The sequence below is a fragment of the Xenopus laevis genome, chromosome 2L (genome assembly GCF_017654675.1).
Source record: "Xenopus laevis strain J_2021 chromosome 2L, Xenopus_laevis_v10.1, whole genome shotgun sequence".
Taxonomy (NCBI): Eukaryota; Metazoa; Chordata; class Amphibia; order Anura; family Pipidae; genus Xenopus; species Xenopus laevis.
The window spans coordinates 57684654-57700665 of NC_054373.1; the positions used below are offsets into that span (position 1 = coordinate 57684654).

General features: G+C 37.1%; 1 protein-coding gene across 1 annotated transcript in view; it reads left to right on the plus strand.

Annotated features, from left to right (window-relative positions):
- Positions 1-16012, plus strand: part of myom3.L (myomesin 3 L homeolog) — a 60303-nt gene that overhangs the window by 31853 nt on the left and 12438 nt on the right. Inside the window, exons 22-31 of the mRNA XM_041581913.1 lie at positions 3964-4120; positions 5428-5534; positions 6672-6716; positions 8193-8329; positions 9091-9235; positions 10324-10383; positions 10874-10941; positions 12459-12569; positions 14220-14307; positions 15060-15098. Of these exons, the coding sequence (XP_041437847.1) occupies positions 3964-4120; positions 5428-5534; positions 6672-6716; positions 8193-8329; positions 9091-9235; positions 10324-10383; positions 10874-10941; positions 12459-12569; positions 14220-14307; positions 15060-15098 (957 nt within the window). The remainder of the gene's footprint in view (positions 1-3963; positions 4121-5427; positions 5535-6671; positions 6717-8192; positions 8330-9090; positions 9236-10323; positions 10384-10873; positions 10942-12458; positions 12570-14219; positions 14308-15059; positions 15099-16012) is intronic.

Here is a 16012-nt window from a genome sequence, read left to right on the forward strand (position 1 = left end):
TAATTTACATTCATTATTTATTCTTTTTTCATTCCAAGATATTAAGGGAAACACGTACTGTTAATATAAATTAATTTTGTTACAACAGTGCCATCTGCTGGTCAGTTTCCCACCAGTCTGACCACCAAGTAGTCAAGGAAGTTGTCAGGAGAAAGAAAGAGCTCTGATGTTTTTCTGCTTAGAAAAGATTTGAGAAATGTTTCTATTTTTTTCCTAAGCAGAAGAACATCAGAGCAGCCTCTTTCTTTCTCCTGACAACTTCCTTGACTACTTAGTGGTCAGACTGGTGGGAAACTGACTAGCAGGTGGTGCTATTGTCAGATCAGATAGCTGAAATACACTGACTGATTTCAGCCCTACCGAAGGCAGTAGCCTCTCTCTTCCACATTCAGAAGTTATAGACCTATTTCTTTGATTAATATAGACGTAAAAATCTAAAATAACAAGTAATAGAATCAAAAATTACCTAGCAGAATTAATACATACTGACCAAAAAGGATTTGTCCCTAAAAGAGAAGGGAAAGAAAATACATTTAAAATTATCTCGCTGATTAACCTAGCTAAAAAGAGCAATATTCCATCAATCATACTACTGATGCGGAAAAGGCTTTCGATAGGGGTGTCGTGGGGATTTTTGAGGGAAACATTAGTTGGCTTTGGATTTGGCCCAGCTATTATACAAAGAATATTTGCTTTATATGATACTCCAACTGCCAGAATTAAAATTGATGGGATATTATCTCCAAAGATACAAATATTTAATGGAACAAGACAGGGGTGCCCGCTTTCGCCAATTCTCTTGTTATGGAAACTTTATTGGCTCACATTAGGAAGGATTCTGATATTTCCGGCATTATAGCAAAGAATATAAATGCATGGCTTTTGCAGATGATCTATTGCTCTTCATTACAAAACCGCACTTCGCGTTGCCGAAAGTAATGGACTTATTAAAACATTTTGGAGAGTTCTCCAACTTTAAAGTTAATTATAACAAATCAGAGATATTGAATGTAAACATTTCTGACGCTAGAGCTAATGTACTGAAACAGAACTTCCAGTTTAAATGGGCATGTCCATCAACTACTTACCTAGGAATTAAACTAAGGTCAGAAATAGGGAAATTATATCAAGAAAACTATCTACCCCTGATAAGTATTCTTCAGAAATTAATAGACAATTGGAAAAAACTTTTATTGTTATGGTCGGGGAGAATACAAGCTATTAAAATGTTTTTTATGCCAAAACTATTATATTATTTCCAAATACTGCCTATAGCAATACCCCAATCTTTCTTCTCCACTATCAAAACAATAATATTTAGGTTTGTATGGGAAGGAAAGACTCCCAGAATAAAATATAAAGTACTAATATCTCCTAAAGAAAAAGGAGGCTTAGGGCTCCCTGATCCTCACCTTTATTATGTAGCTGTTAATTTAGTACGAATATGGGATTGGTGTGATAGAAACAAGTCAAAAGACCGGTGTTAACTAGAGAAAGATATAGTAGGATATCCAATTGAACATAATCCATGGACAGAGATAGATAAAACACCAAAAGGAATTACTACAACATGATCCCTTAGTTGGTATTACTTTGAAAATTTGGCATAAAAACAAATTAAAACATGGGTTGACAGGGCTTTTAGTAGATGGGAGAAATGGGGAACTAAAACCACTAAAATAAGAGATTTCATTATAAACAATGGAATGATCCCCTTGGCAGAAATGCAAAAACGGTGGGGTACACATCCTAGAGATAGCTGGGGCTATACCCAATTGCAAGGATTTATATATACAAGATTGAATAAAGATTGGGAGAGAGTGGAAACTCATTGGGAATCAATATTCTCTTCTCAGAAAGAAATTAGTAAACCTCTATCCAAAATGTACAAGTTACTCCTTGAGACCTATCAACCCTGTTTTGATTCACAATGCAGGGATTGGGGTGAGGATCTATGGAAAGAACAAAAAGGAAAGAACCCCTCTTCTAACCAATAATCCTATGGTTCATTTCTAAAAATCAAATCATTGCCTTACTTGCGAAACGCGTGTTGGCGAACTCTGCTATTTAAAAGCTTTTTAAAAAATACTTTTTTTTTTAAAACCTTAGCTTCAAGCCTTTTATCTAATTATCAGAATTGGTCAAGGGGGGAAGTTGTTTGTTGGAAATCGGCACTCAACCCCCACTCTTTTCTCTTCCCTTTCTATTGTATCCCACACTGGGATTCTCAAGGGTGAGAGGATTTGTGATTTTGTGAGGTCTAGACAGTTCTTTAATAGATAGGGCCAGATTTAATAATCGAGATCACAGTCCTGGGTTTCCTGCCTTTCTTTGCTTTGTGGTGTCCCAGGGATAGTAATTGCAATAGGTAGAAAGTTTTGGGACTACTCCACCTTCTTTTATATCAATTTTCTTACTTCTATATCGGGTTGAGTTGCTGGGTAATTGATTTATCGTTAATTAATTTGGTTCATATATTTATTCTTCACATATTTTCTAAGTCCTATGTTGGACTAATGCACTTGCACTTTAAGTATCGCAATTAATTTATTTTTAACACCTATGCACTTTAGGCAGTGGATCAATTGCAAATGAATTAATTGGTAATTAATGAATTGGTAGAATTAAATTGATTTAGTCTGCCCTTCTTAATAAAGTTAATGAATGAGCACTTTATTTAAAAACTATAATTCTGTAACTTACTTATTAATTTTTAATGAATTGATATACTCACTATTTACATTTTTACATTAAATCCGTAAGCAACACTAAAATGCTGTAGAGAGTGTTTGTATAAGTGGAACATCTTGCTTATTATTATAACTGTATCTGAATATGATGTTGTATTTAGTTCTATGTGGAGCATCTGCTCAATTTTTCCCCCTACCCCCTTCCCTCCCCCTTTTACTTTCTGTACCCCATTCCCAAGAATTTTATATAAATGATGCATAAAAAAAAAAAGAAGTGTTGAGTTGGAAGCAGCATGAACAGACGATTTCGCCTCAAAATGCAAAGACGTGCGGTTCTTCGCTGAGTTCTGCATAGTCTGTTTGCCGCTTCCAATTCAACACTTCTGAATTCGGAAGAGAGAGGAGGCTACTGCCCGGGGTAGGGCTGAAAACAGCCAACATATTTCAGCTATCTGATTTTGGCCCTCGTGTGGCCCTTGCCTTAAGGTACGGAGATCCAAATTACTGAAAGATTCCTTATCTGGAAAACCCCAGGACCCCTTGAGCATTCTGTATAATAAGTCCCATACCTGTACAATTTTTGTTTTCCTTGATTTCGGACAAAAGGGTCAATAATATTTTGGTTCATGATATTGTGTGACAACAAGCCATTGAGCAAACTCAAGGGTACAGAGACTTAGGGGGTTATTTACTAAAACTCAAATTTATCTTATATTTATATTAACCAAGCTCAACTAAACTCCCATCCCCACTTTTATCTTATTTATCAATAAAATAAAATAAAAGTCGGTTTGGGAAAAAACTCGATAAACTCTAGAGAAAAGCTGAATCATACCAATTTTTGAGATTTAACACCCAAATCACCAAAAGTTATTACCTGAAATCCCAGAATTTTTTCGATTGTCCGACTAAACCCAGCGCAGACCATGATATCTTCAAATTGTTAAAAGGGACATCTGCCATTGACTTTTACATGACCTCTGCAGGTTTGAGATGGCAGATTCTTTGCAGCTTTGAGGTATAATAAATCCTGAAAAAATTGAGTTTTTTTTCCACAAAAAAATTTAGTTTTTGCCCATAAAAATTATTTAGTAAATATTTAGTAAATAACTGCCTTAAAGTCCATTGTGTGGCACTCAATGTCAAAGGAGTGTTTAGACTCACCAAGGACTGCCATTTCAAGGGCCCATAACCCCAGCCGTGGAGTCCCTCTACCCCCATAGTTTCGACCTTTCTTGAGGCCAGTATAAATGTTATTCTTCTTGTTCCACAGGTACAAATGAGATTGAAGTTGGTGTAGATGAAGAAGGGTCGATTTACTTGGCATTTGAAAATCCAGAGCCAATTGATTCTCCACAGTTTATCTGGTCAAAAGATTACAAGGGAGCTCCAAATCCAGAAAGAACTGAGATCTCCACTGATGGAAACAGGTCATTCAGATTTATAGTACTTAATTATACAATAACCTGAAGTCACAAATGGCAAATATTTATCTACTAGTTTTAAAACTTCATTAAAGATAAAAAGATGTCATAAGTGTCAAAAATACCCACAGAAATCTGATAGCAAAACAAACAGTACGTCAAAATCATCTGTCAATTCAGCAACTAATAACAAACACAAAATAGCTCTCGCCTACAGTTCAGTTCTTATAAACTCCCGGTCTGCCACTGAGCTAAGTTGCTCACCTTGTCTTATGGTTATAATGGCTGACTGCTGACATCTGGTGCTGACTAATGTTATTTATACTCAGGCAACGGACCCTTTGTCAAAAACTCTAGTACAACTTGGCCAGATCTGTGAATGGTCAAATTGAAATGTTATGACTGATTAGATGCTTGCACTACATGTGCCCAGGGGAGCACATTATAGATATAAAATCAGTTTGTTGTGTTTGGGACAGTTAAATCTACACTAGGTACAATGGTATTACAAAATAAAATTATACTTAAGTATTGCAGAAAAGCCATTTATATTACTGTATCATCCTATTCATAATCATCCACTTTCATCACATCGATGACATTTGTGACTTTACGGCGCCATACATTTACATAGCATTGGATTAGCAACTGGAAGACAGGAAGAAATCCTGGTGGGCCCAAAGTGCTGGTCCAGGCTGATCGTAAGCAACTCAGTGGCCAGAACACCTCACATCTGTGCACGTGCTTGCATACCCTAACCAGCATGCACGTTGAGTAAAGGGGATCTGTTAACAACCAGCAGCCAATAGGGGGACAAGGGCCTAGAATAGGGGTTGGTGATAGAAGGGCTAGCAGCCCTCTAGCAATGCACCCTAGGCACATGCCTCTTCTGTGTACCCCTAGTTCCTAGAGATGTGTGCATGGAAGCCATGGTCTAGGGTCAGTAGGGAGAGAGGGGTGGTTGGCAGTGGCGACACAGTGTTGGGTGGCATTAGTGGGCTCTGGAATTCACTTCCTCCAGTGGGCTCAATGGCCTCTTTTTTCATGCTGTAAGCAAGCAAAAACTAACACGATCTTTGACGGCAAGATCAGAGGAATAATGATAAGCAATGAGAAGGCTCAAGAATAAAGGTGGGTGGAAAGGCAGGAAGAACAAAAAATATGGGGAAGTTGGAGCTGCTCACACCACTGTTTGTAAGTGTCGAAAGACACAGAAATGATAAATTTCAGCCCTTTTGGGCACCCATTTGTACTTTTTTTTTAATAAATGTGCTAGTGTCCAGCTACAGAGAACTATCCATTTTTTTTAATAGATCCAAATTAATCCTGACAAGCCCATCCGAGAAGGATCTGGGAACTTATGCAGTGGAGGTTCCGAACACTGATGGAGTTTCTGCTAGTCACATATTAACAGAAGAAGGTATGAAAAAATAGCCTCTGATTTTTATATTAAAAAGTGTTCAACTCCCTTCCTGGGCCACAAATATCTAACTGAAAAATTGAGCATGTATAATTTCCAAAGCATTACTAAACTGACATTCCCTGCAGGTATTGCTGTAGATTTTATATAGGTAATGATGCAGTTTAATCTGAAGTGGCTTTGCTGGAGAAGGTTTAATTGTGTCTGGTACATGCTGTATTTTAAATAAGGGCTTATATTCATGATTGTTTCAATCTATTTGTTACATTATTAAACTGGGCACACATTTCTTAAAAAATGGCTCCCTCTGTTGTGCAGCCATTGTATAAATTACTGTGAAATAGTATCAAAACAGATAATATCAAACAGATCATGCTCCTCCATTTTTTTTAAAGGACAACATATTTTTTGTATTTTAAAATATTATTGCCTCGGAGATCATAACTGTTCCGGCCGACTAAGCCATGACTAAATGTAAAGGGACAGTAACAGTGAAATAATGTTTGTACAAATCATGCCGGGCCCGCACATATTACTGTTACAGATAGGAAAAGATTTCTGCTATCAGTAATTCAGCCAGAACATATAGATCAGCGCATTATATTTCACCCCGAAGCCCAACCTAATTGACCTTTGTATTTGTGAGAGCTAATGGACCTTGTACCTATGTCTCATAGTAACTAGCCTTAAGGCTGAACCCTAAATGCATATCTGCAATAAATTGTAAAGTGGCAATATAAGGGATAAGGGATCTTTACTTAATTTGGATCTCCGTACCTTATGGCTATTAAAAAAATATTTAAACATTACATAAACCCAATAGTTACCATCAAGTACAAGGAAGTGTTTTTTAAGTAAAGGTATCGGTTCTGTTATCATATAATAATATAATAAGGAATCACATACCTGTTTAATGGTGCATAATATTTTCACAGTGTAAATTCGCTAATTGCAGAAAATGCTTTGCAGAAATGGGAATGTTTGCTCCTCTTGCAGCTCATAATTTCTTATTGTTACTGGGCAAAATCAAGTACAACTGGGGCAGATTAAAAAAAGGTGGTATTAGTTTCAATTAAACAGCAATAAAATATTATGTCAGCAGCATTTATACTGATGATTTGTTTGTTTGTGTTTTAGAACTAGCTGATCTGCTTCGTAGAAGCCATGATATAAAGCATCCATGTAAGTATCTCCAAATAAAGTGGAAGTTTGCCTTTCAACAAAACATTTTTAAAAGATGTGTCATGTATCGAACTGGGGAATCTTTAAGGATTCCCAGTAGTTCCATATTACCCCATTTTTGAACACTATTATCAATGTTTTTCTGATGCTCAGTAAATATTTTCCTGACAGTCATTTAAGGGCTTAAACAAACTAACACATTTAGCAAAACACTATTGTCTACATCCTGTCTAAAGTTAATTTTATGGTAAACTACCCCTCTAATATAGGTCAAAACAGAAGGAATGCCCTTGACATTGTGTTGCTGGCTTCCTACCTGGTTTTCAGCATCTTGAAAACTGGGCAGTAATTTACCCAGTTGCATCCAAGTGACGCATCAACCCTACTCCAACATCATAACTCAGCCCCAAAACCGTCATAGCTCCACACCAAACGTTAGCATGCCCCTCCCAAATACCCCTGATGTCATTGACCCAGTCCATTGCCCCAATTTAACAGCAAAAGTGGCAACCTTATGGGGTAGATTTACTAAAGAGCGAAGTGGCTAACGCTAGCGACTTTCTGCCAGGGACATCGCCAATTTACTAACATGCGCAGGCGCCAATTCGCTAGCGAAACAGACCATTGCTAGTGGTTATTCACACTCTATCGCCAGGCAACTTTTCATTTTGGCAAATTCACTAAAATGCAGATTTTACTGAATATTCGCCAGAGTTGCCCATCTCCACCTCAGACCAGTCGAAGTGCTATAAAGCAGCTAGATCTTCCTCAATCTTCTGTCACTTGCTTCATATCCTGTGAGCCGAAAATGCATCAAAGTTCAAAAAACACTGGCGGCTGTTCCTTTATTCAGAGTGATTGCCTGCAAAAACTTTTTTTTTGGGAACTGTTTTTTTCCAGACATCTCCTTACATATGGAACATTCATTTTACAGTGGGCTCATGTGTAGGGTATTATATTATCTCTCTTGCCTTAATTAAGGTTCCCTGGACATGTGTAATATGAACCAGTAACTTAAACCATTTGCAGCAACATTTATAATAAAGACGTCCATACAACTTTAAATTACCCGCCGTATGCAAATTGACCTGAGCGCAAGATCACTAGCGAATTTTGGCAAGGCAGAAATGAATGCTAGCGCATCTTTGCTTTGGAATGTGCGCACTGCCGAAGTAACGCTAGTGAAAAGTCACCAGCGTTTAGCGCCTAGGATGATACTCTGCATATTAGTGAATTGGCGTAGTCTGATGCATTTATGCCTGGCTATGTGTTGCGATGGGTGTGAAACGGACGCTGTCCAAAATTCGCCGGTTAGTGAATCTGCCCCTATGTATAACATGGATAGCATGATTTTTCACATCTAGTAAAAATCATCCAGGCATTTGATAGCATATCTCAGGCTAGTCCAGAAAGATTATATTATAGAGAATGAAATATAACAAAGAATCACCTTACTTGATGTTATGTTACTTTTAGTGATAAAGCTAATATCTGGGTGGAATACGGAGGTGCTGGAAAATGGTGATGTCCGGCTTTGGCTGCAGGTGGAAAAGCTGTCCCCTAATGCAGAATTAGAGATGATCTTGAACAACAAAATCATAAAAAACACACCGGTATGTCTGTATATGTTGATGCATTTTTATGAGCATTTGTCTGTTAAAGGGCCTTGTATGTTTGAAAAGCTTGAAGTTTTCTTTTTATTTGTTTTCTTTTTATGTATTGGAGTGTGCAGTCATCATTGACTTATTACTGCTGTTATATTGGATCCACTTAATGGGTTGCCTTTGGTGTACCTGTACCTCACCTACATAATCTTGGTACCACTATCTAATGCTACGGACTGTCACTAGGGACTGATGTACTGTTCATTCCACATTGCTGGAATCCAAATCATGTAAACATTTTGATAAACTATTTACCACTAGGGATGTAGCGAACTGTTCTGCGGCGAACATCGGCTGTTCGCGTCCGCCGCAAGTTCGCGAACGTCGCGCGACGTTCGCCAATAGGCGTTCGCGTCAAAATCGTTCGACCATTCGACCTTTCGGTCGCTAAAATCGAACGATTTTCGATTTTCGATTAAAAATCCTTCGATCGTTCGATTCGAACGATTTTCGGATGTTCGAAGTTCGCGACCTGTTCGCATTTTTTGCCGGTGTTCGCGAACGGCGTTCGCGAACACATACTCGGCGGTTCGCTACATCCCTATTTACCACCACCAATCAAAATGTTATTGGATTTATTATAGGAAATTAATTCTGTAACATTTAGTATGTCATTAATTCAAGTAAATTAAAATGTCTTATCAGTTGGTGAAAGGAAACAGGCAGTTTGCTTCATGCTAGGATAAAATTCGAAAATGTGTCTGTTGTAGGAACGGAAGATTACTTTTGACAAGGAGAATGGACTCATTGAGATTATAAAGGAAGACTTTGGTGAGGAAGACAGAGGAACATACACTGCAAAGCTGCAAGATGGAAAAGCATCAAATCAGTTCACTTTGACTCTCACAGGGGAAGGTTAGCAAGCTTTGGTTTTTATGCCTGGGAATGACATAACCACACTGCACATTGCAAGCCTCTAATTCTATACCTTATAAAAATATTGGGCAGTTCATTTTACCACTTTTCAGTCCATCTGTAATATACACTGCAGCTTACTCAGTTAAACCACAAGCTTCTCTGTATATAGCTGTAAACAGATCGATCTGGCTTGGTCACTCATGTTATGCTTTAAAGTTCACATTAGATCTGCCATCTGTCCATTAAAGCACATGACTTTGGGCCATTGTTGAAAATTTGCAATTTGTCAGCACTCACAAACTTTTGTAAGAGATAATAAATGAGGTGCACGTGTAGAGTTGTCCACTTCAAAGCGCGTACAATGTCAATAGATGTCACAGCACCATCCATAGAATCAATTTAAAAAGCCTTTATTGGTTTACATGGCTGAAATCTCCAACAAGCAACGTTGTTGGACCATGTAAACCAATAAAGGCTTTTTAAATTGATTCTACGGATGGTGCTGTGACATCTATTGACTTTGAGCCATTGCTGAAATACCTTGCCATGCATTCTTCAGGAAGGTCTCAGTTCCAGTTGCGTGCTATAAAATCGCCCCAGTTAATAAGCCTACGATTTCACTAAGAATAAATAAGGATTTATTGATATACGGTACAGGTATGGGATCCGTTATCCAGAAACCTGTTATTCAGAAAGCTCCAAATTACGGGAAAGCCATCTCCCCAAGACTCCATTTTAATAATAATTCAAAGTGTAAAAAATGATTTCCTTTTTCTCTGTAATATTAAAACTGTACCTTGTACTTGATCCTAACTAAAATACATTTAATCCTTACTGGTGGCAAAACAATCCTTCTTTGGTTTGGATGTTTAAATGATTTTTTAGCAGATTTAAGGGTATGGAGATCCAGGTTACGGAAAGTATCAGAAAAATCCAAGGTTTCAAAGATTCTGGATAACAGGGCCCATACCTGTACCATGTAGTATTAGTTTGATTGTTTATGCGGCCCTGATACTTCTTTAAAAATAAATAGAGACATGGCATGATAAATCGAATGCATTTATAACACATTTACCTCTTTGCAGATTTCAACAAACTTCAAGATGAGTCTAATTCAAAAAGTAAAGCCTGGAAGAAAAAGAAAGGTAGGACTTATAGAACCTTTGATGAAAAAGGTTTTCCCATTTCCACAGACATTAAAAACATGATTTCATCTCTTTTATAAGCTAGTAGTTGCATAAGGGCTGAGTTAGAGGGTAAGTGCATGATATCCCTGTACTGACCATTAATGTGTTTTTATTGATCATATTTTATTCATTGAATGTTTGGCCTTACTTAAGACCATAACATCATAGCCCTTTAAACCTATCATTCATTTTGTCTTGCTGAATGAATAAAAAGTAGCTATTGGTTCAGTATAATTGTAGAAAATATCCATATTACATTTCATATTATATTTAGATAAGAAATATCTAACCCTCTGCGAGCAACTCACACAACACAAGCTTGCGGTAACACCTAGTAAATGAGGGCAATGTTTTTTGGGTTGGTGGTACCAGTTAATCATTGCTACAGAACTGATATAATTGTATATCTGAAAGATTGAATTAACAGCTTCTCATTTTCATTAACTAGGTCCACATTTTGTGAAACAGCTGCATTGGAAAGTGACAGAGGAATGCCATGTTATTATAACATGCAAGGTATATATTTCCACTTTGGATGCATATATGGCTGTATTTGACTGTAAAATTTGATAAATCAATTTCCTGTTTGTATCAATAATCCTGTTAGAAGAGGAGAAAATAATAGAGATAAATACTAAAATGCAGTCAAGGTTGGGGTTATTGTCTCCCCATGACATGACATGAATTACTCTTGACAAGTACATTAGAGGGCATTACAGGCAAATAGCCAGGGATCTTTTTTCCCATCGTTTTCCCCAAAGATCAGTGCACAAGAGGACACCTAATACAATAGAATTGATCTGTGAAAAAGCACTCTGCCTTTCAAAGCTTAAAACAAATTATACTGCTGAGAAGTTCCTTAATGTGAAGTCATAATGTCATTGTGGGTAGGTGGGCATGTACCAAGATTAGCTGGTAACCAATTAGGTTTGAAGGTAAATAAACTTCATACCTAAGTTCAGCACCCTTAAAAAACAGTCAGGATGCCAGTATGCAGCTCAGGACATTTCAAGACCCATAGATGCCTGTTTGTCCTTTCCCACAATGCCTTGCAAAATAGTTATTCGATATTACGTAATGATGCAATCTCAATAATCAGATTGCAGACATGTTAATTTTTTTATTGCAAACTGAAACTTAGCATCCTTGAAAACCCATAGATGAATGTTGGTGCTATTCGGTTCACCAAAAATCATTGAGTGGTGCATTCTGATTTGTTGGGTGGGAATAAACAGATGGTAGATCCTTGACAACCCCTAGGTGAATGCAGCAGGCTCAGTAGTTCTCTGATGGTATGATGCTATGGAATGGCATGATATGATTAGGATAGGAGGTGTCTGATATGGGAGTAAATTAACACTTCTAAAGACTCCTTGGTATTTGTCTTGTCCTTTGCCACAATACACTGCTGAGTAGTTCTGAAATTATGTTATCTGTTAGATAGGAGCCATGTGATTTTGGAATAATTGGATGGTAGATTGAAACTCAGCACCTTTGAAAGTAAATATTTTGTGGCAGAGACAATGAAAGCTGTCGTGGACTGGGTAGTTGTTCACCTTCTCCTGAATGACAGGATTGTTTCTGAAAAGTTTTTTTGCATTCCATGTACAAATGCAACAAAATGAGACAGGGCCCTAAGATATGCAGGGGTATTATATATGAGGGTCTCTTACTTTTTAATCAAAAATACCTGAGATGAGAGGAAGGAAGTTTTGTTGGATCCAATCATAATGTGAATGTATAACGGACACAAACTTTCTTCTTTTTTCTGTCAATTTCTATTTGGTACAACTGTGTTACTCATATTGAAAGTTAGTGTTAGAATAGATTGAAAGGAGGGCATTGAGAGGAGGCAACGATAATTATAGCATAAAGAAACAATCAATATTTCTTGAGGCAAGGTAGAAGCAGTGAGCAAGCACTGCAACAGGAACATAAAAGTAACAATATTTTATTAATCAGACTCAATAAAAATAAGGTTTTTGTGTGCTTTTAATTTGAAAATTGGTAACTCTCTTTTTCTCTCTATACAGGTAACTAATACAAAGAAAGAGACAACCCTCAACTGGTCTCTAAATAAGAAGCCACTGCCTAACATACAGTTTGATGGCCAGAGTGGAGATAGTACACTTGTAATTGAAAAGGTAAGTGTAGAGTGCACAGTACTGCAAGCACAGTCCCTATACATTTGTGACTGAAATGCTTTGCTACTGTTGCTGAACTTCCTAAATCTGGTGCTAATAGAATACATGAAACTGGCTGGTAATTTCGGTTAAAAAAAGACAAAAGTTCAAGCCCTCCAAATATATATATATATATATATATATATATATATATATATATATAGGTACACAAAACTGGAGCACTCGTTATGTAGCAACAACTGCCTGGGTGCAGAATTCAAAAAATTATGTAAACCAAATTGCTGTACAAAAAACGCACAACCAGGTCTTTTCAAAGGTGTCCATAAAATTTTGGTTTTTTGGACACCTTTGAAAAGACCTGGTTGTGCGTTTTTTGTACAGCAATTTGGTTTATATATATATATATATATATATATATATATATATATATATATATATATATATATATATATATATAAAATACACAAAAGCCATGAATATCTTGTAAATTATATCCTTATAAATGGTGAGTTTTGATGTCATCAGTTATAAACGGTGCGTTCTGATGTCATTTCTGTCACATGACTCACTGAAACTTGTGTATTATAATAAATAAAGTACCCCCAGTTGCAAAATATTAGGATATTAGAAGTTACTTATAATATCCTTATATTTTACAAGAGGGGGTACTTTATTCACTGTATAATCTACAGTCTGGTCATTTCCCTATGGGACCAGACTGTAAATGATATCCTTATAAACGGCTTGTTCTGACGTCAGAATGCGCCGTTTATAACAGGGGTCCCCGGCCGCCGAATTTGACGCTGCGCGTCCGAATTGGACATTTCACACAAAATGTAGATTATAATGCATAATGTACCCCCTACTGAAATTTATAAAGATATTAGAAGTCACCTCGGAGTTATGTGACCTGTATAAAAGCCTTCGGCCTTGTGCATTATAAGAAGAACTGCAAAAGACCTATGAGTGCGGACTTTTCTTGTGTTTACACCGAAGCCAGCACAAAGGTTACTGACACGAAAGAAGGAGGATACTGCTTGCAGTAGGGGCTGAAAAACGCCTGTAGATTTCAGTAGGCTGATTTTGGCCCCATGTGGCCTCACTTCCTGGTCCTGACAGCTAACGCCATTATACTGATAAGCTACAGCAATTGTATTCTAATTTACTTTTCAGATTTATTGGATTTAAGTAGTGATGGGCGAATCTGTCCCGTTTCGCTTTCGCCGAATAATTTGCGAAACGGTGAAAAAATTTGCTAAGCTGCAAAAACTTGCGAAATGCATATACAATTTTCATATGTGCGACTATTTTGTCCAAATGCACTAAAGTCATTGGGCGTGATTTTGATGCGCGACAATTTTGATGCGCGTGACAATTTTGACGCACAACAATTTTTTTGGAGGAGTATTTTTCACCAGTGAATTTTCGACACAGTTTCGCAAAAACATTTACAGGCGGCGAAACGCAGAAATACGCCGTGAATCAATGCCTGGCAAATTTATTCGCCCATCACTAGATATAAGTATCTACACCCACATATACATGACCAAGATAATATTAGGGCCACATACTATTAGGATATGGTCAGGCTGTCCACAGCCATCTTTAATAAAGCTGTGCTAATAATGTTATGTTCCCTTATTTTAATAGTTTACCAGTGAAGAGAAGGGACAGTACAATGCGGTGGTAAAAGATACAAGGGGAGAGGACACTAGTGAACTTGATCTCAGCAAAGAAGGTAGGAAAACCTCTCCAACTATCTATATAAACACTTTTTAATGTGTGCTAAGCTCTCCCTGGGCACTGTATATGCTCAGGGTGCCCATTGCCATACTTGTCAACAGTACAGGGGCCAACTTTCCCTTGAAAAAGTTGGAGTATTTGGAGTATTTCCTTCTCAATGAGGACACTGTCTCCTGAAAATGTTGCCTATAAAAGGTGTAATGTCTCTAGGATTTGTTTACTATCTGTCTAAAAACCAATGCTAAATTCTGCAATCTGTTATTTTTCTGTGAGTTTTATGTGAGTTACATCCCATACTAATAATTTATGCTTTACCTGGGTAATAGATTCCTTAACCGGCATCCTGGTATTCAAAGCATTCTAAAAACCAGGACACCAGTATGCACTGAGACTGCTCCCAAATCTGGCAAAATCTTGGCTGTGGAGCTGCTTTTGCTGGACTGGTTATGCCATATAAGGCATTGAATACCTATATTTCAGAGCACTTGTTGGGCAGGTTGCTCCCCTCCCTCTGCTTCTTTGTTCTGAATGGATTTGAAGCAGGATTTTTAATCTGGAAGTGCACTCTACAGTTCATCTGTCAATAGGGATTGATCTTCATACTTTTTGAATAGGATTGTAAAGGGAGAGTTAAACAAAAAAGTGATCTGCCAGCTATTGCCAGACATAAAGATATTAGAATTTAAAACAATGTTTACTAGATTACAAAAATATCTTTTGTTTAAATTGTTTTTCTGTTTTCTTAAGGTTTTGAAGACATTATGAAAGAAATCTGCAGGATTAGTGGTAAGATAGATCAGATGTGCTCTGCATACAGTTCAATTGCATGTTGGCTCTAAGCCTCTGATTTGCTTTATTTCACATTAGTCAAATTTTGACAGATTAACAAACTAGTCAGATATTTCCTTTCACTATTCTATTATTTCATTAAGTCTTGACTAAATGCAATATGTAATTAGACCAGGATAAACATTTGCCCATGTTTCTTCATAACCCCTATGATAAAGTGCTGTTATGCATGACCAAAAAAATCTAAATAATCTTTAACTTTTCCAGACTTTTTGCCACTAGACAAGTTTACTAAAACCCCTAAATCAGTGATCATGTAGGAACTATTCACAAAAGTAAAGTAGCATTAATAATGGAACCTAAAAAGACAGTTATTATGGGATTTAATAGATGCTGTTATGTATTGGCACGAAGCCAGGGTTCCAGAATAAAACTGTGGAAATCATAGTGGGAATAGTGGTTTCAGCCTTGGGTGACATAATACCACTTTGTTTCGTTCCACTACCACCCAACCTGGGCATGTAATATGTGTACTCCCCTATGCTATGTTCTTTCACATGCTCTATTTTTATGTAATCTCTTGAGATTCAGTGATAATAGAAGGGTAGAGTGGCACATATGTAGAATAATCTGTGAGGTCATCCAGACTTCCACCAAGATTGCGGGTGCTTCGTTATAAAAACAATACAATTTGCTCAATACAAATCAATCCAAGTGTTTGGACCACCTACAATAATATTGCCATCTCTCCTGTTTTGTACCTAAAGGTACTGTTGCCTTTCTAGTGCATGCAGAGGTCAGAGAAAGTACCCATTATCTCTTTTATGGTTAATATCTAAATATTCAATTATAGAAACTTTCAAATTATAAAATGATGATTTATGGCCACCTGTATGTTAGTTAAGTGCACA